Consider the following 18915-nt stretch of genomic DNA (forward strand, 5'->3'; position numbering starts at 1 on the left):
CATATAGCTCAAAGTCCACAGTCCGGCCCAAGATGGAGTCCTGCTTTCAAGACAGAGCCTGTTTTGTTTCCTCCTTCAGTCAGATTTCATTTCCCACCTTATTTAGTTCATTTGTGGATCAAGTCCCCATGTCTCTGAAAGATCATGGACTGCAGGGCTGCCCGATTGCTGTGGTGTGCCCCCGTTCAGGGAACACTCTCCAAGCCATAGACTGGGACTGGAGGCCTGGCATCCTGGGTTGGGCCCAAGACCCAGAGCCTCAGCCAGCTGCAGCTCCCCTCCCTGTGCCCTTCCTTTGCATTAGCATATCTGGCAGTCACAGCCCTTGTCCCTCAGGCTGAATCCCTGCTCAAGAGCCCAGGCGTGTCCCCAGGAGACCCAGGGAGCTGGCAGGCCCCTCCCTCTCCAGCTGTCATCCCCTCTGCCAGCCCCACCTCTGGGAGTCCTGGACTCGGTTCCTTTTCCTCCTTCTGAAAAGTCTAGTTCACAATGACTTAAAAATATCTTTTTTAAGTTCAAAATGTGCTTTCTGTGGAAGTGTGGAAGGGCTAGAATATAAAGTTAAGTACAGATAGCACAGGCCATGGAGTCAGGGAATTTAGGGCTCTGCCCCCCACAGAGGCTGTGCAATTGTGGGTAAGTTGCTTCATGTCTCTGGGTCTGTTTCCACATTTTCATATTTCCCCATTTTAGGGGAAAATAATCATAGTTCCTACTTCCATGGGGTGTGAAAGTGAAGTTGCTCAGTCATGTCCGACTCTTTGCGATCCCATGGATTGTAGTCTACCAGGCTTCTCTGTCCATGGGATTTTCCAGGCAAGAGTACTGGAGTGGGTTGCCATTTCCTTCTCCAGGGGATCTTCCTGACCCAGGGATCGAACCCAGGTCTCCTGCATTGCAGGCAGATGCTTTACCCTCTGAGCCACCAGGGAAGCCGTGGGGTGTATGAGCACTAAAAGAGAAAATGCGTGTGAGAAAAGGACAGTCAAGCACACAGTGGGAACTTACTCACTCTTAAATAACAGTTAACACTCCCTCATGTGTCTGCGTGCTAAGTCACTTTAGTAGTGTCCAACTCTGTGATCCTATGGACTGAAACCCACCAGGCTCCTCTGTCCATTGGATTCTCCAGGCAAGAATACTAGAGTGGGCTGACACGCCCTCCTCCAGGGGATCTTCCCTGACCCACATCTCCTGGGTTGGCAGGGGGTTCTTTACCACTAGCGCCACCCCAGTATTTTGTAGTTTTCAAAGCAGCTGCCTGGCTCAAAAGGAGGACCCAGGAGAAGAGCCGGACCCAGGACCTCTGCTCCCACCTGGGGGTCTCAAGGTTTGAAACCAAAGCCCTTAGCCGGGGCTCGGTCCGGGAGGAAGCCCCCCAAGCCCCGCCCAGGCGTGGGTCCCTGCAAGTCCAGGCAAGAGCCGTCTTGAACCATGCGCCCCCTTGTGACCTGTCTCGGAAACAGCACCTCGGACCCACTAAGATTCCCAGAAGCCCCATTCACCACTCACCCAGGAAGGGGCCACAAAATTGGATTAACGTGGCTTTAGAAAGGCAAGGAAAAGACGACCACAGGTGCAAACATGGCTACCCTAACAGCAAGAGGAGACTGTGATGAGCACTCCCGGGGAGTCTGCTGTGTTCTGTTTCTTGACCTCAGCTTGACCTCTGTGCCAGCCGCGTAGGTACTTTGTAGGTTCGTGTCATATTGTTCATTTCTGTCTCGTGCACACTTCTGTATATACGCTATACTTCACCCTGGCCTGTAGCTTTGTTTGTTTACTTGTTTGTCTTTTGGACAGCCATGCTGCCCGGCTTGTGGGATCTTGGTTTCCTGACCAGGGATCAAACCCAGTCCCAAAGCAATGAAAGAACTTAACCACTGGACCGCCAGGGAATAAGAATCTTATCCCTGGCATAAGATTTTTTTTTTGTTTTTTTTAATAATCCGACAGGTGTGAGGAGGAGTTTAATAGAAGTCAGCTTTGCACAGTGCAAGTGTCTGGGGCTGACAAAGAAGTCCCAGAGGCGGCAGAGGCAGGGATCTGGGCTAAAGAGCTGCCACCGGGTGACCTGAGGGGCTTTTAGCACAGCTGCATGTTCAGATGTCTGACCCGCAGGCTCCTGGCCTCTCCTTCAACTGGCGTCCCCCAGATTCCCAGCAGGCAGGCGGTGCTGCTTCGAGCGGCTGGTGGGAGCCTCGACCCAGGCTGTGCCATTTTAAGCGACACACTTCCCACACCCCAGCTGTCACCCTGCTCTGGGCTCCCAGCTCTGCCCCCTCAAAGCTGCTCCTCTATTCAGAAGCTGGGCTGTGTGTGTCCCCCACTTCTGGGAGCAAAGGGGAGCCCAGACCCTGGCTCTGCCAGGGGCTCTCGTGACCCCTGAGTGGTTCCCGTGCTCTCAGGCTGCCCTGCCAGGGTGGGGCTGAGCTCTGGGGTCTGGCCGAGCTGGGCTGGGGGCAGGGGTGGTAGTGGCATTGCCAGGGCCAGGGTTCCCAGCTGGGCCAGGCCATGGTCCCGAGCAGAGTCGGTTGGCCCCAGGCCCCAGACTGTTTGGCATTTTCTGCAGGCACACGCCAGCACCCAGGCAGCCTGGCAGTGGTGGCGGGCCCTGGCTTTCCCTCTGGCAGTGGCCAAGCGGGCACCTGGCCCGTACCTCCCACAGGGCCCCTCCTGGTCTCCCTGACCGCCTCCTCCTGGGCCAAGCTTCCCCGGCGCCCAGTAGGGTGGGCCTTGTCTGGATCTGTGCAGGGGGTCCTCAGCTCTCCCGGGTCTGAGGCAGAGGCCTCGAGCCCAGACTGGCATGAGGTGGGCAGACAGCAATGTGACGACTGGGGTAAGAGGGTCTGCTGCCCAGGCGTGTGTGGGTCTGCTGCCCAGGGTGGAGGCCTGTGGGCTGCCTGCCTTCAAACCCCAGCCCCCAAGCTTGGCTGTATGATCTGGGCCCAGTCCCTTCTCCTCTCTGCCTCTGTTTCCCCATCTGTAAAATGGGGTAAGAAGTAGCTCCCTCGTTTTAGAGGAGAGTGAACAGACGCAGGGAAGTGGGCTTTCTGCTCAAGCTCCCCAGCCAGAAGGAGCTGGTATGTGAACCTGGTCTGAATCTGAACCCAGCACCCAGGCTGCTGATCACAGGCCACTTAGCCACCCTCCATGAGCAGGCCAGGGAGCCAGTGCCTGCTGCCATGGGCCGAGCAGGTGGCCTGGCAGGAGAGTAAACTGCCACAGCTGCCCTGGGCTCTCGGGATTGGTTGGGGCCAGGGGCCAACCCTGAGCCCTCCCAGCCTCCAGGACTCCAGGTCACAGACACCTGCCCCCCGGCGGGGCAGGAGGTGGGCCTGTGGGGTGCTGGGCTGGGGAACCTGGCTGAGGAGATCGTGTTCACAGGGGGGTCTGCGGGGGGAGGGGGGTGGGTGTCACGGGCATGGTCACATCACGTGTGCACTCATGTGCGCGTGCCCCCAGGGGTGCCGGCCCTCGTGTGTGGGCAGAGTGAGCAGCAAGGGTACAGGGTGTGTGGGGGAGGCAGAGGGGGCTGTGCTGGGAGCACCACCAGTGAGGAGGACCTGGGAGAAGCCCCCCCACCATTGCCCACTCCTCACTGTAGCCCCACTCCACGCCTCACCCTCCCAGGCTGCCTAGTGTAGCTGGCTGGACTCTGGACTCCTCAGCTCGAGATGACAGGGGTGGCTGGCTGGGCAGGGGGCAGGCTAGCAGACAGAGAGTGGAGGCTTCAGGACTAAGGTCCAGGGATCCTGAGTCCCTGCTGTCCCCCTCCAGCCCAGTGGGGGCCCACAGGAGGAGGAGGGGCTGGAGTCTAAACCCCCCATGCCTGGCATGTCTTAGGCCTGCCAATCCTGGCCTCCAGGACTCAGCTCTCCACCAAGCCCCCTCCCCGGGCCCCAGCTCTAGGCTCATCCACCGCGAGACAACCTGCTTGCACCTCTGCCCCCCACTGCAGCTTAAGCAGCTCCCCTCCCGGCCCCCATTCTGTCCCTAAAGTTAGAGTCAGTGCTGATGGAGCAGAGCAGGAGAGGGAGATGAAGCTGGAGGGTGGGGGGGGCGGCGGGTGGAGCCTCGTACAGCGGATGGGCCCCCGCTGAGCCTTTGAGAAACAGCATAAACTGGGCTGAGGGTGCGTCAGCCATCCCTGTGTGTCCCCGTCCCTCGTGGAAGGGAGGCTCAGGCCCACACGTGCCAACCTGGGCTCAGCTGGGGGCAGAGGGTCGGCGTCTCCTGGTGTGGTCGCTGCTGCCTCCAGGATTAGAAAGAGTGGACTCATCACGCACACGTCCGCTTGTGCAATAGTGACGACATCCTGATGTGCTACCCTGTTCCTGGGCCACTTGCCCCTGTAACACTGCCTCCTTCCTGTAACACACTAACTCATTCAGAGGGTCCCCTGCCAGCCACACCCACGTTTCTGGGCTTGGCTCCCCTCTCACCCCCAGCTGTGTCTGGGCTGGGCCTGGGGTGCCCACCTGCCCCTCGCCAACTGGCGGGGGAGCAGCTGAGCCTCCAGGCCTGACGCCAGGGCCCCAGCCCCTGACAGGGGTGGAGGAGCCTCGGGGGGCTAGGTGGGAGCCTGTCCCAGCTGTCAGCACCCGTGATGGATGAGGAGTGGGGCAGGGAGGAGGCTGGGGCTGATCTCCTGCAGCAGCAGGAGGTAGGGGCTGGCCCCCTGGGGTCTGCCAGCCCAGCGGAGACCCTGGCCCCCACCCAGCAGGGGTGTTTAAAGGCCCACAGGGTGGTGCCCTCCCACTCTGCCGGCACCATGAGTGCTTGGGCCTTCCCCATAGCCCTTCTCCTGCTCGGCCTGACCTCTGAAAGCCTGCAAGGCGGTGAGCACCAGCGGTGGGGCTGCCGGCCGGTCTGGGGGTGTTGGGGGAGCACTGGGCCCCAGAGAGGGAGGGGAGGGCCTGTGGAGTCTGGGCCGGGGCAGGGTTTGGGGAGGCTGGGGGACAGATGCCTGGGACCTGCCCCTTCTCTGTCCCCGGGGTCCCTGCCCTGAGTTGGCACCCGGCTTGCTCCCCTAGGGCTCCCTCCATTGTCTCCGGGCCTGGGGAAAGGTAAGTGGACCCTCCAGACGCTGGGCTCAAGGAAGAGGGTCTGGTCTTTCCCTGGCAGGGGTCTGGGGGCTCTCTGGGATCCAGATCTGGGGGCCCTGGAGAACACGAGGCGTGTGGCCTTGTTCATGTCAGCTCAAGTATGAGGAACACAGACACCCCGCACCCTTGGAGGGGGATTGAGAGGGGGCAGAACCTTAACTCGGTGTGAGGAAAAGAAGCCAGAGGAGGAAGGGCCTGGTGGGGGAGGCGGGGGGAGGGGGGCAGGTTGCAACAGGAAAGGGAAAGGACCTTGCCTGGGGATCCGCCCCCAGGCGGCTGGCCCAGACCCCTCCCTCCTCGCCAGGGACCCTTCCGCTCCCCCTGCCGCCAGTCTGCTCACCCTGCGGTGATCCCCGGGGAGCCTGAGGCCCGGGGGTGGGGGGGGCCGCACCCTCTCGCTTTGCAGGGAGCATGCAGACTCAGCTCCTTGCTGCCCCCTAAGTCCCCCCTCTTCCCGACCCCACAGGCTTAGGAGGCTCCAATGGCTATCGATCAGGTACAGCTGGTGGAGGGGAGCGCAGGGGGGGTCCCTCTGTGTCCTCGCAATGGGCACCCTAGCTCCTGGCCCCTCCTGCCCCACCCCCGCTCACCTTCCCGTTTCCCCCATAGGCTATGGCCCCCCCAGTGGTCTAGGAGCAGGTGAGGCATGGGAAACGGGATTTGGGTCTGGGGGAGGCAGCCATCTCAGAAACATCAGGGACCCCCGTGCTGCTGCCCGCCCCAGAAACCCACCTGCCCCCCTTCCTGCAGTGTCTTCCTTGTCCTTTCCTCCTTCTCACCACCTCCTGCCGCCCCCCCCAGGAGTCCATCAGGAATCCACCAAGGCCATTCTGGTGTCATGTCACCCAGTACCCACCTGGGGGTACAACTCTTTCCTCTCCCTGCTTGTTCCCTGGCTGCCGCAGAAGCCAGCTCCAGGGCACGCACCCTGGGCTCAGAGCGAGGCCCCCCGGGGTAGCTCTGAGCAGAGGAAGGGAGGAAGGGGTCTGGGCTCCCGGGAGCCCCCCTATCCACACCCTCACGCCTTCCCCCTTCCTTGGAAGGGCCGACTGGAGCTGAGTCATCAGGCTCGGAATGGCTGAGGGGTGGGGGGCATCCGGGGTCTCTCACCCAGTCTCCCCTCGGCTTCCAAGCGGGTGTTACACCGCAGAAGCCGGGTGGGCCCGGCCTGGCCCCAGCTCTCTCTCTGTCTCCCCATCTTTCTCTCACACCCCTCACCTCACTCTCTTCCCCCAGGGTTCGGGAATGGGCGGGGGCTGGGAGCCCAGCCAGGTGAGTGGAGGGCGGGGAGGAGGACTGGGCTCCCAGGCCTCAGAAGGGAGGGCAGGATGGATGATTCTGAGGGTGGGGGCCAGATAGGAAGCTGTCTGTCAGGCTTGCTATTTCTGGTGGGGTCCAAGGTGCTGCACCCCCCACCCTAAACCTACCTGGTTCGTGGCTTCCTCTCCCTAAACCTACCCAGTTCATGGTTTACTCTCCCCACAGGCCCTCCAGCTCAGAATGGCTACGGAGCAGGTAGAGGTGGGGCCAGGATTCTTGGGGCAGCCCGGACACGGGGTGTCCCGAGACCGTCCCTTGACCCCTGTCTCCTTCTCAGGCGTTGGAGGGGGCGTGAAGCCCCAGAAGCTGGGTGAGCCTCACCCTACCTGTCCCTCCCGGCTCTGTGCCCCTTTCCCTCACTCTCCCTGACCCCGCCTGCCCTGTCTCCCCAGGTGTCTCTCCAGGGTTTAGGAACGGGAACGGGCTGGGAGTCGGGACCCTCCCGGGTGCTGCTGCCCAGCCAGGTGAGGTGGGGGAAGGACGGGTGTGGGTAGCAGAGAGGGGTGTGAAGGGTGCATCAGTTCACCCTCTGGAGGGGCTTCTCCCCGGGTCCCCCAGGGCAGAGCTGGTGACTCACTGGAGGCAGAGGCAAGGTCCGTAAAGGATCCTGTGGTCTAGTTTGGGGAACAGAGAACACAGAATCGCTCCCCCTTCAGCTGAGACCCCAAATGCCCCCCGCTTACCTCTCTTTCATGGAGTCCCAGGAAGAGGCTGGGTCCCTGGGTCCCCTCAACCACTGCCTCACTCCCCAGGCTTTGAAGGGGGTGCGAAACTCCAGCAGCCAGGTGAGCCCTGCTCCCTGACCGTGTGATGGCCCTCAGATCGCCTCCCCGTCTTCCCACCCTGGCCCCGGCCCCTGCCCCCTCCACCCTTCCTCTCTGTCTCCAGGGTACGGAAACGCGCTGGGAGCTGGTGCCTTCCCGGGGCTGGGAGCCCAGCCAGGTAAGGGCGCCTGGGGCACCACGCTGGGGTCCAGGGATAGCGGAGGGAGCGCGCAGAGCTGGAATCGAGGAACCCGTCGGGGAGAGAGTGGTGTAGTGCAGGGGGCCGGAGAGGCAGCCTGGGGGTGCGGGGCGTGGAGCCTCCGCGGCCCAGTGAGCCCCGCCCCCGTCCCGGCGCTCCCCCTACGGATCCCGGCCCGTCTGTGCGCCCCGACCTGCCCAGCCGTGACTAATGGCCTCACCTCCTGTCCGCAGGATTCGGGGCTCGAAATGGTGTCGGCGCTGGGGCTTTTCCGGGAGCAGGTGAGCGTTGGGGGGCAGGGCTGCAGGGAGGGGCAGGCAAGGGGGTGCCCAGGGACTCGGCCCCGCTCTTAGGGGAGGGGCTGGCTGGGTCAGCGTCGGCCTCTCTGTCTCTCCCCGGGGCTGGGGTGAGGTCAGGGAGAGGCCTGCGCTCCCTTCATCCAGCCGCTGCTGCCACTCCTCTGGCTGGGGCTGGGGTCCTGGGGAGGGTCCAGGCTCCCCGGCCCCTCTCTGGGCATAACTCTCTGAGAACTGTGGGGGCGGTGCCCCGCTCATCGGGTGAGGACACCCCCGGAGGTGTGAGCCCACCCCCGGCAGCCCAGACCCCACCTCCCTCTCCCCACAGGCCCCACGGCTCAGGGACAGGGTTGGAGATGATGGGGGGGAGCTGGCAAGCGGGTTTGGGCTTAGGGTTCACCAGAGCTTCACCACGTCTGGGTCTCTTTCTCAGGAATTGGAGGGGGCGTGAAACCTCAGAAGCCAGGTGAGCCCCACCCTGTCCCTAGCTCCCTACCCTCTCCCCTCGTTGATCCTCCCCCCTTACTCCCTCCTTCTCCGTCTCCCCAGGACTCAGCGCTGGGAATGGGCTGGGGGCTGGGGCCTTCCCCGCAGCTGGAGCCCAGCCAGGTGAGGGCGCTGGGCCAAACTGGGGTGCTGGGGAGGAGCGGGGCAGGGGCTGAGGACGGCAGAAAACTGGTTTATGGGAGAGTAGGGGCTGGGAGGGGTCCACATACACGAGGCTTGGGAGGGGGCGTGACACCTCAGAAACCAGGTGAGACAGACACTCGCCCCTGCCCCTCCCTGCCCTTGTCCCCACCCCAAGTCCTCCCTAGTGCCCCATCCATGGCTCACAGAGGGTACTGGAACGGCCTGGGGGCCCAGCCAGGGAGGGAGGCTAGGGCCCAGGCTGCTGGAGGAGGGAGGGGTCACTGCCGTGTCCTACTCTGGACTCCTAACAGGGGCCCCTTAGGGGTTCACTCCTTCCACCACCTTTCCCAAGTGCCCGTCTTAGCCTGGCCTTGACTGCGCACTGCAGACCCCACGCCGGTCAGCCTTTGGGCTGCAGGCCCGCTGGGCCGAGTGCCCAAGCTGGGACCCCTGGGTGCCCGTGCGGACTGAGGTCAGGACTTGGGGGAGAACCCACCAAGGGCAGAAAGCCGGAGGGCAGAGCCCAGGGCTGGAGGCCAGCGGGGACCTGAACCTAGCTGTGGGATTCACCTTTGTGGTTTTACGCTGGGAGTGAAAGAGCTGGTCTACCTGGAGTAGGAGAACTTAGGGAGGAGGCTGCTGGCATTGCAGGGGGGTTGGGGTGTGCAGCAGTCAGAGTGGGATCAGTGTGGATAAGACCCCAGGAGTCTTCAGGGCCAGAAGGAGGAGGAAGGCTGGATCTGCGGTTCCTGTCTCAGCTGCCGCTGTCTCCCCAGCCCTTTTCCTGGCACAGGTCCCCACGGGGACTTCCCCACCCCTCTTGTGAACCTACCCAGGCTGGATAGAAGAACTGGGGGGAGGGCAGGGGTCCAGGCTGGGGCTCACCCCCACGTCAGCATTGTCTGGATTTCCTATGTCCCCCCGCCCACCCAGGTCTCGCAGCTCCAAATGGCTTTGGACCAGGTAGGGAGGGGACCAGGGGAAGTTGAGGGGGGAGGCCCGGAGGGGGCACTCCAGGGTCCTTGACCTGCCGGTCTCTCCTCAGGCTTTGGAGGGGTCGGGAAACCCCAGAAGCCAGGTGAGTCCCGCTCTGCCCTGTCGGGCTCTCGGTCGGTCTGTCTGTCCGTCCTCTCTGTGTCTGTGCTCCTTTCAAGCCCTGCTTCAGTCTCAGGCCTCTCACTGTCTCCCCAGGATTCAGGACTGGGAACGGAGCCCAGCCGGGTGAGGCCCGGAGCTCTAGGGCCTGAGGGCTCACCCAGGGGGTGGTGGATGAAGGGGAGGGGGCTGCCCCTGGCTCTGAGGGAAGACGGGATCCGGGTGGACTCACTGAACATTCTCCTTGTCCCCAGGCCTTGGAGCAGGAGGGCTGAAACCTCAGAAGCCAGGTGAGACCCGCTGTCCCGTCTGGGGTCCCACAGCAAATACTCATTCGGCAGCCAGGTGGTGGGGGGGCACATTCTTGGGAGGAGGGGCCTAGAGGCAGACCGTGCCCCACTGAGAAATCTTTAGCTAGGGCATCCCAGAGAGAGGACCAGAGAGGGAACAGGCTCTGGAAGTGGCCACGGGCCATGGTGACAAGAGCCCATGCTGAGAGCAGAGTATGTGGTTGATGAAGGGATGTCAAGGGCCCCCTTCCTGCCTGGTTGGTGGGGGTGGGGGTGACACCAGGGGGGACCCCAGGCAGGCAGGATGGCTTTCAGGCTCCACAGGGAGGCTGGACACCAGGACGAGGACCTGCCCAGCTGGGGTGGGATGGGGGGTCCGCATCTGGGCCTCCTCTTCCATCCCCCCGCCCCCAGGCCTTTGAGGGGCAGGATTGATGAGGGATTGAGAGGGGCTTGGGGAGAGCCTCTGGGACCCTGGTTTTGCCTGGGCTCTGGAGGGGGCCACTGGGACTTGCCTGGTGGCTCAGATGATAAAGAATCCGCCTCCGCAATGCATGAGACCTGTGTTCAATCCCTGGGTTGGGAAGATCCCCTGGAGAAGGAAACAGCAACCCACTCCAGGACTCTCGCCTGGACAACCCCATGGACAGAGGAGCCTGGTGGGCTACAAGTCCACAGGGTCTAAAGAGTTCAACACAACTGAGCGACTGACACTTGCCCCCCATCTTAGCCAGGGCCCCAAACTCCTTTCTCACCCCTCCCTCCCCCACAGGCCCCCTGGCTCAGAATGGCTACGGAGCAGGTACCAGAGGGTTGGGAGAAGCCAGTGTCGGGGTGCTGGAGCTCTGGGGTGGTCTGTCACCTGCTCCCCATTTTTCTCCAGGCTTTGGAGGGGGTGTGCAAACTCAGAAGCCAGGTGAGCCTCAGCCCCACCTTGTCTCTGTCCCCCACCTGGAGTTTGCGGCCCCTTCCCCCCTCACCTTCACCTCCATCTGTCCCCCCAGGATTTGGGAATGGAAACGGACTGGGAGCTCAGCCAGGTGAGAGTGGTGGAGTCTGGAGGCTTCCACGTGCCTATGTCCTTTCCCGCCTCCTTTCCAGGCCTCATGAGGGCTGGGGAATGATTGAGGGGTGCTGGGAGGAAACCCCCAGGATTCCAGCCTTCTGGCTTGGCTTCCGCCTCAGCCAGACCCCAAATCCACCCAGCTCACCCTTCCTCTCCCCACAGGCCCAGCAACACCGCAGGGATATGGAGCAGGTAGGAGCAGAGGGGCCCTTGGGTGCCCAGGATGGGGGGTTTTGGGCAGGCTTCTCCCCCTGTTCCCATGTCTTCTTCAGGCTTCGTGGGGAGCATGAAACCCCAGAAGCCAGGGGAGTCCTACCCTGGCCTCGTCTCTCTCCATGGACCCCCGGAATCAGAGTGCCCCCACCCCTGCCTCCTCGCTCTAAGATCTGGGCGTGGGTTGAGCGTGGGCCTTCCCGGGGCAGGGGGTCCGGAGGGCAGGCTCTGAGTAGAGGGCAGACGAGGCTGGCTTCAGAAGCCAGGTAAGGGGGAGACCCCCCGGAGCCCCCTGCCTCGTCTCTCTCCTGCTTTGAAGGGGTTCACCTTCAAACGCTGCCCTCCTGCCCCACTTCCCTCCCCAGGCTACGGTAATGGAAACGGACTGGGAGCCAGGCCGGGTGAAGGTAGCTGGGCCCGGGGCCTCAGGGGGTGGGGGTGAGAAGGGACGTGAGAGGTGGGGGCCGCAGGAAACTGAATCTTGGGGCCTAGGGGTCCAGGGAGGCCTAGAGGAGTCCACGTCAGCCCCGCTGCCTGCCCAGGCCTAGAGGCATGGGAAACCCCAGGTGTCAGAGGCGAGCAGGCTGTCCTGACCCTCCTGGGTCCCTCTGGCCTTCTCCCCCTGTTCACAAGTGGAGGGTGTCCAGGGGCTCCAAGGACCCTGGGGAGAGGAGGGGGCAATACCGAGGGGCCCCCATGCTGGCCTCACCCCTCAGCCTCACGACTAGTCTTATCACCGCCCCCCACCCTGCACAGGCCCTGCGGCTGAAAATGGCTATGGAGCAGGTAGGGGGGCCCTGCCCAGGGAGGCAGCGGGGGCCCCGGGGGCCCGGGGGCCCGCACTTACTGTGTGTCCCTCACCAGGCCTGGCGGCCGGCGTGAAGCCCCAGAAGCCAGGTGAGCCCGCCTTAGCCGCCTCTCCCCGCCTCCCCAAAACCCTGAGCTTCCCTGCCTCCTTTCACATGCCCGCCTCCATCTCCCCCGCCCCCCCAGGATTTGGGAATGGTAACGGACTGGGCGTCCAGCCAGGTGAGACTCACGGGCTCTGGGGTGGAGGTCGTGCCTGGGCATTCTCTCCTGCCTCCCTCTAGGCCTCTGAGGGTCAGGATGGGTGATGGGGTCCCCACCAGCCCCCCAGCTCAGAACTGAGGAATTGGGAGAAGCTGGAGGCTAGGCGAGAAGGAGAGAAGAGGGGGCAAGGGCCTAGATCCTGCTCTGAGGTGCCCCTCCTGGGCTCCTTGGAGAGGGTGGCCATGTAGCAGAGGAGGCTCCAAGTTCTCTGGTCCCTACACTGGGAGGAAGGGGGCCCCAGTTTCCGGCTTCCTGTGCACCTCAGCCTCTCCCCGCCCGGTCCCCACAGGGCCTGCAGCTCCCGTCGTCTATGGCCCAGGTACAAGAGTGGGTGCTGGGGGGCAGATGGAGGGGGACAGGCTCAGAGCAGGTCATGGTCCCTCACCTGCTCCCACCTCCTTCTTCTCTAGGAGTTGCTGAGGCCATGGAGCCTCAAAAGCCAGGTAAACTCTCCTTTTCTCTCTACCTGCCCTGTGATACTGTGATTTGTAAGAGGAAATAGGGCTTCCCAGGTAGTACAGTGGTAAAGAACCCACCTGCCAATGCAGGAGACACAGGAGACATAGGTTTGAGCCTTGGGTGGAGAAGGAAATGGCAACCCACTCTGGTATTCTTGCCTGGGAAATCCCTTGGACAGGGGAGCCTGGCGGCTATAGTCCATGGGGTTGCAAAGAGTTGGCTGCTGCGGCTGCTGCTGCTGCTAAGTCACTTCAGTCGTGTCCGACTCTGTGTGACCCCATAGACGGCAGCCCACCAGGCTCCCCCGTCCCTGGGATTCTCCAGGCAAGAACACTGGAGTGGGTTGCCATTTCCTTCTCCAATGCATGAAAGTGAAAAGTGAAAATGAAGTTGCTTAGTCGTGTCCGACTCTTAGCGACCCCGTGGACTGCAGCCTACCAGGCTGCTCCGTCCATGAGATTTTCCAGGCAAAAGTACTGGAGTGGGGTACCATTGCCTTCTCCGAAAGAGTTGGCTATGACTGAGCGAATAACAACACTGGGCAGATGACCCCATGGAGGTGCTGGGAGTGGCGTGCTCAGAGGGGATGGGAGCAGTTAAGTGCCTGCCTACGGGTCTAGTCCCTGCTTTTCTAGTGAATCGATTATCTGATAAGTAAAATGTTTCCCTGTGTTCTGTAAGCTGCTCTAACAAATTAATCAAACCCCTCTCTAAGGAGGGGGTCATGGGAATCTCTGATCTACAGCCAGCTGGTCAGAAGCACAGGTGACAACTTGGACAGGAAACTGGTGGCAGAAGTGCGGGGTGGGGTGGGGGGAGCAGTCTTGCGGGCCTGAGCCCGTGACGCTGTCATCTCCAGGTCGACCCTGGCAGACTCGAGTCACACTGCAGGGCCCCCCGGTGCAGTCTGGACTTGCTGTCAGGATTGGAGCCCCGCCTTCTCTCTACCCCCAGAAACCATCTCCTCCCGCCCTTGCTCTTCCTCGTAACCCCTGCCTCTGTCTCTCCAGTTTACAGGAATGGACTGGGAGCTGGAGCTTTCCCAGGCCAAGGGGCCCAGCCAGGTGCGGGGCAGGGGCAGGCCTGGAGTTCTGGGGGGTGGGGAGGTGGCCCCACTGGATGAAGAGCTGGGTCCTTGGGAAGAGGAGGGGCAGGGTGGGGTCCACGGTCACTCAGCCTCTGCTGGTCTCCCCCCAGGCCTGGGAGGGATCGTGAGCCCTCTGAAGCCAGGTGAGTCTATCCTCTTCTCCTCTGCCCCCTCTGAAGTGTCCCAGGCCCCTGCCCTCATGTCCACGCTTCCTCCCAGGATACACGCCGCCGCTGGGGAACGGGCCACAGCTCCTCCCAGGTGAGTCTGGTGGGGGCCTGGGGTGGGGGGAGAGTGCTCCTTCCGCCAGGAGGGCTGGTTGGGCCTGAGGTGCCCTCCGTCTCCCTTGCAGGCCTCGGAGTGGGTCTGAAACCTCAGAAGCCAGGTGAGCCTCCCCTCCCTGTCCTGCACCACCTCCTGCCTCTCCTTTCAGAACCCGCCTCGCCCCCACCCCCCACCCCCGCCCAGTGCCCTTCACATCCATTTCTCCCCTCCAGGATATGGCAACGGCAATGGGCTGGGGGCCCAGCCAGGTGAGACAGGGGTGGAACAGAGGGACGTGGGGGAATGTTGTTGGATGCTGGGGCAGGGTGGGCAATAGCAGGAACCACAGCAGGCAGCTGAGTCCTCTTGTCCCCAGAGCAGACTGTGACCCGTGGGAGCTGGGCTTTTTCTGACATGGCTACTGTCCCCCTGGCAGCACCTTATCTGCCCTAAAAGCCACCGCAGGTCATGGCTTGACCAGGTGGAGGCCAGGAGGGCAGCCTGGAGGCGCCGCCGGCCTGGGGTCACTGCCCTCTCCCTTCCTCCCCATCGAGGTCCCTGCAGTGGTGGGGTTCTTGCCAAGCCTCCCACTCCAGGGATCCCTTCTGATAAAGGGGGTGGCTGGGGCCTGAAATCCCAGCCACCTCTCCCAGGGCAGGATGGCAAGTTCCCAGGTCAGTGCCGACTGGGGGGCCTGAGGGGCCGTGGTGGGTAATTGGTCCCAGGAGGGGCTGGGGTTGGCTGGGCTGCTCAGAAGCCCCCTGGCCCGATCTCCAGCAAGTCAGTGAAGAAGAGCCTGAACCCTGGCCCTGAGACCCCGTGTGACTGCCTGTATGACAGCACCCCCAGGCCCCATCCCTTCCCCCGTGGCTTCCTGGGGCATACCCCACCTGCCTCGCCAGGGGCTCACTCCTGTCCCCTGGCCTTCCTTCTAGTGCCTACTCCAGCCCTCCAGTGGGGACCGAAACCTCAGGAAGCAGGTGTGTGTCTCTCTGCTCCCTCTCCGTGCCAGATTATGCCATTCCATCTCCCTTGTTTCCTGGCCGCCTCAGGTGTTCAGGCGTCTTAAGGCCAGGAAGTCCCTCTCTGAGTCTACCCTTGGTCTCTCACGCTGCTTTCTGACTTCATGTCTTCTGATTTCCATTCCCTGGGGATGAGGAGAGTCCCTTCTGCCTCAGAGTCCCCAAGGTCCACACACGGGCCCCAAGGAGTGAGGGCAAGTCGGGGTCCTCCCCACTCACCTCCATTTCCCCTCACAGGGTACCAGCCCCCGAATGGCTACGGACCAGGAGCAGGACTGGGTGAGGAGGCCCTTCTGAGCTTCCCCTTCCCATTCCCCCTTTCCCATCCCCTGCCTCCGCCAGCCCAGGTTATCTCTGACCCAGCCTCCTCTCCCCCAGGCTTTGGTGGTGGCCTCAGGCCCCAGAAAGTCGGTGAGCCCCCTGGGTCCCCATGTTGGGCATGAGTTGCACCCCCTCATGGCGAGCATGGCTTGTCTGTGTGTCTGTCTCTGTCCGTACTTGCCGGGCTCTCGCGTACTAAGCGCTGGGCCACATGGATGGCCAGAGCCTGTGCGGTGTGGGTCCAGTCTCAGGTCAGAGTAGAGTGACCAACTGAACAGGTGGGGAGGGAGGTGCCCGGGGTTGGGGGAGCCATGGCTTCCTGAAACTGGGCTGTTGCCCTTAGCTGCCTGCAGGGGCAGGATTGTGGGAGGCCCTCTCTAAATTGCCTCTGAGTCAGTCGGTCTGTCTGCCCACCCCTCCCTGTCTCTCCATGAGCAGGTCACCCTGCCCCCACCCCCTGAGGCCCCCGCCCCTCCCCAACCAGCCCCCCTCCCACCGCTTTCCTGCAGGTTTGGGCTATGGCAACGGCAACAGCAACGGTGGTCTGGGAGCCGGGTTCTTCCCTGAGGTCCGCCCACAGCCAGGTGCCTGGGGGGCTGGGGGTGAGGTGGGGGGCTTTGGGCTCAGGGGTGCTCGTGTTTCTGACCTTGTCTTTCGTCCTCCAGGGTTCCCAGGGGCCGATGGCTTTCTGAACGGTGAGTTGGGCCTAAGCGACTGAGTGCAAGGGGGTAGGGAAAGGGCTGGTTCTCTCACGGGTGTGGGGAAGCTGCCCCTGTGCTCCCCAAAGTGGCCACTCCAGGCCCTGGAGGAAATGGTAAGACACACTGAGAGGGCAGAGGGGGCCCTAGCAAGGGCGGTGGGGACCAGGCCAGGTGGGCAGGGGGCTTTGAGAACCAGGAAGGACCGGCGCATCCTGGACACCCAGCTCCAGAGGGCAGGGGTCCCAAGCGGCTCTCCTCCTTCAGGTCAGGCTGCGGGCCTGAGGGGCTTTCCCTGGCCCTCCCTCCGGGCCTGGGGGGCTGCCTTGAAGCCTACATACCGGGTCGGAGGCACATACCCAGAAGTCGGGAGCCAACCAGGTAATGGGGTGTGCGGAAGAGTGCTGTTGCAGGAGTGGCTGCAGGGAACTGGGCTCTGGGCCCACCTGACTGCCCTGCAGAGAGGGAGGCGGGCACTCCCGGCAGAGGGCGTAGAGGTGGGCATGAGGGACTCAGTATCCTCACCTCCATCTCTCCCCCAGGGCCCTATGGGCAGCTGAGGCCAGAGCTGGGCCCTGGGCCCTTGGGTGAGTAGGGGTCTCCCAGGGCCTGGGGTAAAGCTGGGAGTGAGCAGAAGGACTCCGAAGTCCTCTGCTGACCTGGGTGCCCTGGCTTGTCTCTGTGCCTTAGGAGGCCCTGAGGTGAAAAGAGGCAGCAATGGCCCCCTGGGAAATGGCTTTGGAGGTGAGAGGGAACTCAGGGCCCCGCCCCCAGCCACCCCATGCCACCATCATCACACCTCCGGGCTGCACTGGGGGCAACCCCGACCTGTGGGAGGAACAGATAGTGGCTCTCAGGCCACCTGTGGGTGCCTGGTGGGTGGCTGGCCCCAGAGATCCGATAGAGGGCCCGTGTCCCCCAGGAGGTGAGCAGGGGCCAGAGCTCAGCTGGGCCCTGCTCTGTCTATGCCTAGGCCGCTGACTTCTTGGGAAATGCTGAGCACCCGAGCACACCCACGGCCTGTCCTGAGCGCCTCTGCATGCAAGCCTGGTCTTCAGGCAAGGCCAGCCAGACCCTCCGGCTTGGCCTCTGGCCTGGGGTTTCCTGCAGGCTGAAAGTCTCAATAAAGGCAGTGTGCTTCCCTGTTTGCCTCTGTGTGCTGTGTGGGGGGATCACCAGCTGGGCTGGGGGACCGCCTGGGCCTGCAGCCTCCACCCAGCACCTTATTCATTCCTTCAACAAACATCAACACAGCTGTGTGCCAGGGGCTGTGCTCCAGATAGGGGCCACATGAGCACAGAACAAACTCAGGCCTGCTCTCAGGGACAACACGTGGTCACAATGTAGAGATGGAGCCATGTCCACGTTAGGGGACTTGTGTGTTACACATTGTGTTCATGCTCAGTTGAGTCAGTCGTGTCTGACTCTGCGACCCTATGGACTGTAGCCGGCCAGGCTCCTCTGTCCATGGGATTCTCCAGGCAAGAATACTGGAGTGGGTTGCCATGCCCTCCTCCAGGGGATCTTCCCAACCCAGGGATCAAACCTGCATCGCCTGCATTGTAGGTGGATTCTTTACCCACTGAGCCCCCTGGGAAGCCCACATGATACATTAGGACTTCCCTGGTGGCTCAGCCAGTTAAGCATCTGTTTACAATGCGGGAGACCCGGGTTCAATCCCTGGGTCGGGAAGATCCCCTGGAGAAGGAAATGGCAATCCACTCCAGTACATTACTTGTGTTTTAATTGATAATTAACTTACTAAAATGATCCACTAAAAATTTAGTTTTCCTTAAGCCTTTATACTTGCTTCCAGATATCATTGTATTGATTCATTTTATAATTTGGATGTAAAACTCACTTTCACATTCTTAGATTAATAGTTAGATTATAAATTTGTCAGATCAGCTTCTCCCTAAATATTTAGCATGCTTTACAAGCCTGATACTCAATTCCCTTAGACACTTCAAATAATTATGCACATAATCTACTTGATCTCTTAACAGGGTTGGGGTGTGTGTGTGTACAAATCCAACCAGTAACTTTCTTCCTAAGCACTTAAGGGGTTCTTGGAAATCAGTCAGACATTTAATATCTCAGATTACTGAACACTTTCAAACATTTTAAAAAGCTAGTTACTAATCCAGTATCAGTAATCAGTGCTACTTGAATGCTTCCTTTTCTTATCCCACGATTATAAATTTAATCACCCAGAAATGTGGAAGCAAATTTATTCTCCTAGGCTGGGTCCAGAATTGAGGTTGCACAACTGGGGATTAATCTGCTCTTCTGAACTTTGACCTGGGGCTTGGGTGGTCCCAGAACTAGTGTCCTTGAGTCTCTGTTCTGAGCTATGCCTCCCCCAGTCTACACCTCTTGAAATCTGGTGAAGTTTTACCTTAACTGAAAAATTTGAGCTGAATGGAGTTGATGGGATTTGCCACCCAGGGAGGAACTCAGATTGTTTTTCTATGGTGTGATTTAAGATAACAGATAATAGACCAAAACCTGACTGCAGTGTGCGAAACCTTGAGGAGGTTGTGTAAACATTATTGGAATTCCAACCTGATATCTCTTGAACGTGAAGTCGCTCAGTCATGTCCGACTCTTTGCGACCCCATGGACTGTAGCCTACCAGGCTCTTCTGTCCATGGGATTTTCCAGGCAATAGTACTGTAGTGGATTGCCATTTCCTTCTCCAAGGGATCTTCCCAACCCAGGGATCGAACCCCGGTCTTCTGAATCGTAGACAGACGCTTTACCGTCTGAGCCACCAGGGAAGTATCTCTCAGCCTACCTCATTTAATTTGCTCTATTTGAGAATCATCGTAGGCTTTTGCTTTTTCATAAAAGTATTGATTCTTTGGGCTTCCCTGCGGCTCAGATGATAAAGCGTCTGCCTGCAATGAGGGAGACCTGAGTTCAATTCCTGGGTCGGGACGATCCCCTGGAGAAGGAAATGGCAATCCACTCCAGCACTCTTGCCTGGAAAATCCCATGAACGGAGGAGCC

The 18915-nt window shown here is 61.2% G+C and overlaps 1 protein-coding gene across 3 annotated transcripts; it reads left to right on the top strand.

Annotated features, from left to right (window-relative positions):
* Positions 1-4762: 4762 nt before the first annotated feature.
* On the top strand, positions 4763-17050 carry GREP1 (glycine rich extracellular protein 1). 3 transcript variants are annotated; one of them, XM_070779505.1, is made up of 38 exons: positions 4763-4841; positions 5037-5069; positions 5575-5604; positions 5718-5747; positions 6594-6623; positions 6706-6738; positions 6821-6892; positions 7317-7370; positions 7625-7672; positions 8121-8153; positions 8237-8296; positions 9251-9280; positions 9363-9395; positions 9667-9702; positions 10475-10504; positions 10586-10618; positions 10707-10742; positions 10931-10960; positions 11347-11388; positions 11738-11767; positions 11846-11878; positions 11975-12010; positions 12342-12371; positions 12463-12495; positions 13522-13575; positions 13709-13741; positions 13818-13859; positions 13951-13983; positions 14096-14131; positions 14798-14842; positions 15122-15163; positions 15263-15295; positions 15715-15789; positions 15871-15900; positions 16171-16284; positions 16446-16490; positions 16594-16647; positions 16877-17050. In XM_070779505.1, the coding sequence occupies exons 1-38, from the start codon at positions 4775-4777 to the stop codon at positions 16882-16884; spliced, it is 1566 nt and encodes a 521-aa protein (XP_070635606.1). In that variant the 5' UTR covers positions 4763-4774; the 3' UTR covers positions 16885-17050. The 3 variants fall into 3 exon arrangements, with proteins under 3 accessions (XP_070635606.1, XP_070635608.1, XP_070635607.1); XM_070779507.1 differs by lacking the exon at positions 16446-16490; XM_070779506.1 differs by lacking the exon at positions 11738-11767.
* The last annotated feature ends 1865 nt before the right edge of the window (positions 17051-18915 follow it).

The sequence above is a fragment of the Bos indicus genome, chromosome 25 (genome assembly GCF_029378745.1).
Source record: "Bos indicus isolate NIAB-ARS_2022 breed Sahiwal x Tharparkar chromosome 25, NIAB-ARS_B.indTharparkar_mat_pri_1.0, whole genome shotgun sequence".
In the NCBI taxonomy this organism is placed as follows: domain Eukaryota; kingdom Metazoa; phylum Chordata; class Mammalia; order Artiodactyla; family Bovidae; genus Bos; species Bos indicus.

What these genes read in the sequence shown, in the direction of transcription:
- GREP1 (XM_070779505.1), top strand. Translation starts at nt 4,775, where the DNA reads ATGAGTGCTTGGGCCTTCCCCATAGCCCTTCTCCTGCTCGGCCTGACC. An exon ending in GTCTCCGGGCCTGGGGAAAG is followed by an intron (nt 5,070 to 5,574) that starts GTAAGTGGACCC and finishes CCGACCCCACAG; the next exon opens with GCTTAGGAGGCTCCAATGGC. An exon ending in CGTGAAGCCCCAGAAGCTGG is followed by an intron (nt 6,739 to 6,820) that starts GTGAGCCTCACC and finishes CTGTCTCCCCAG; the next exon opens with GTGTCTCTCCAGGGTTTAGG.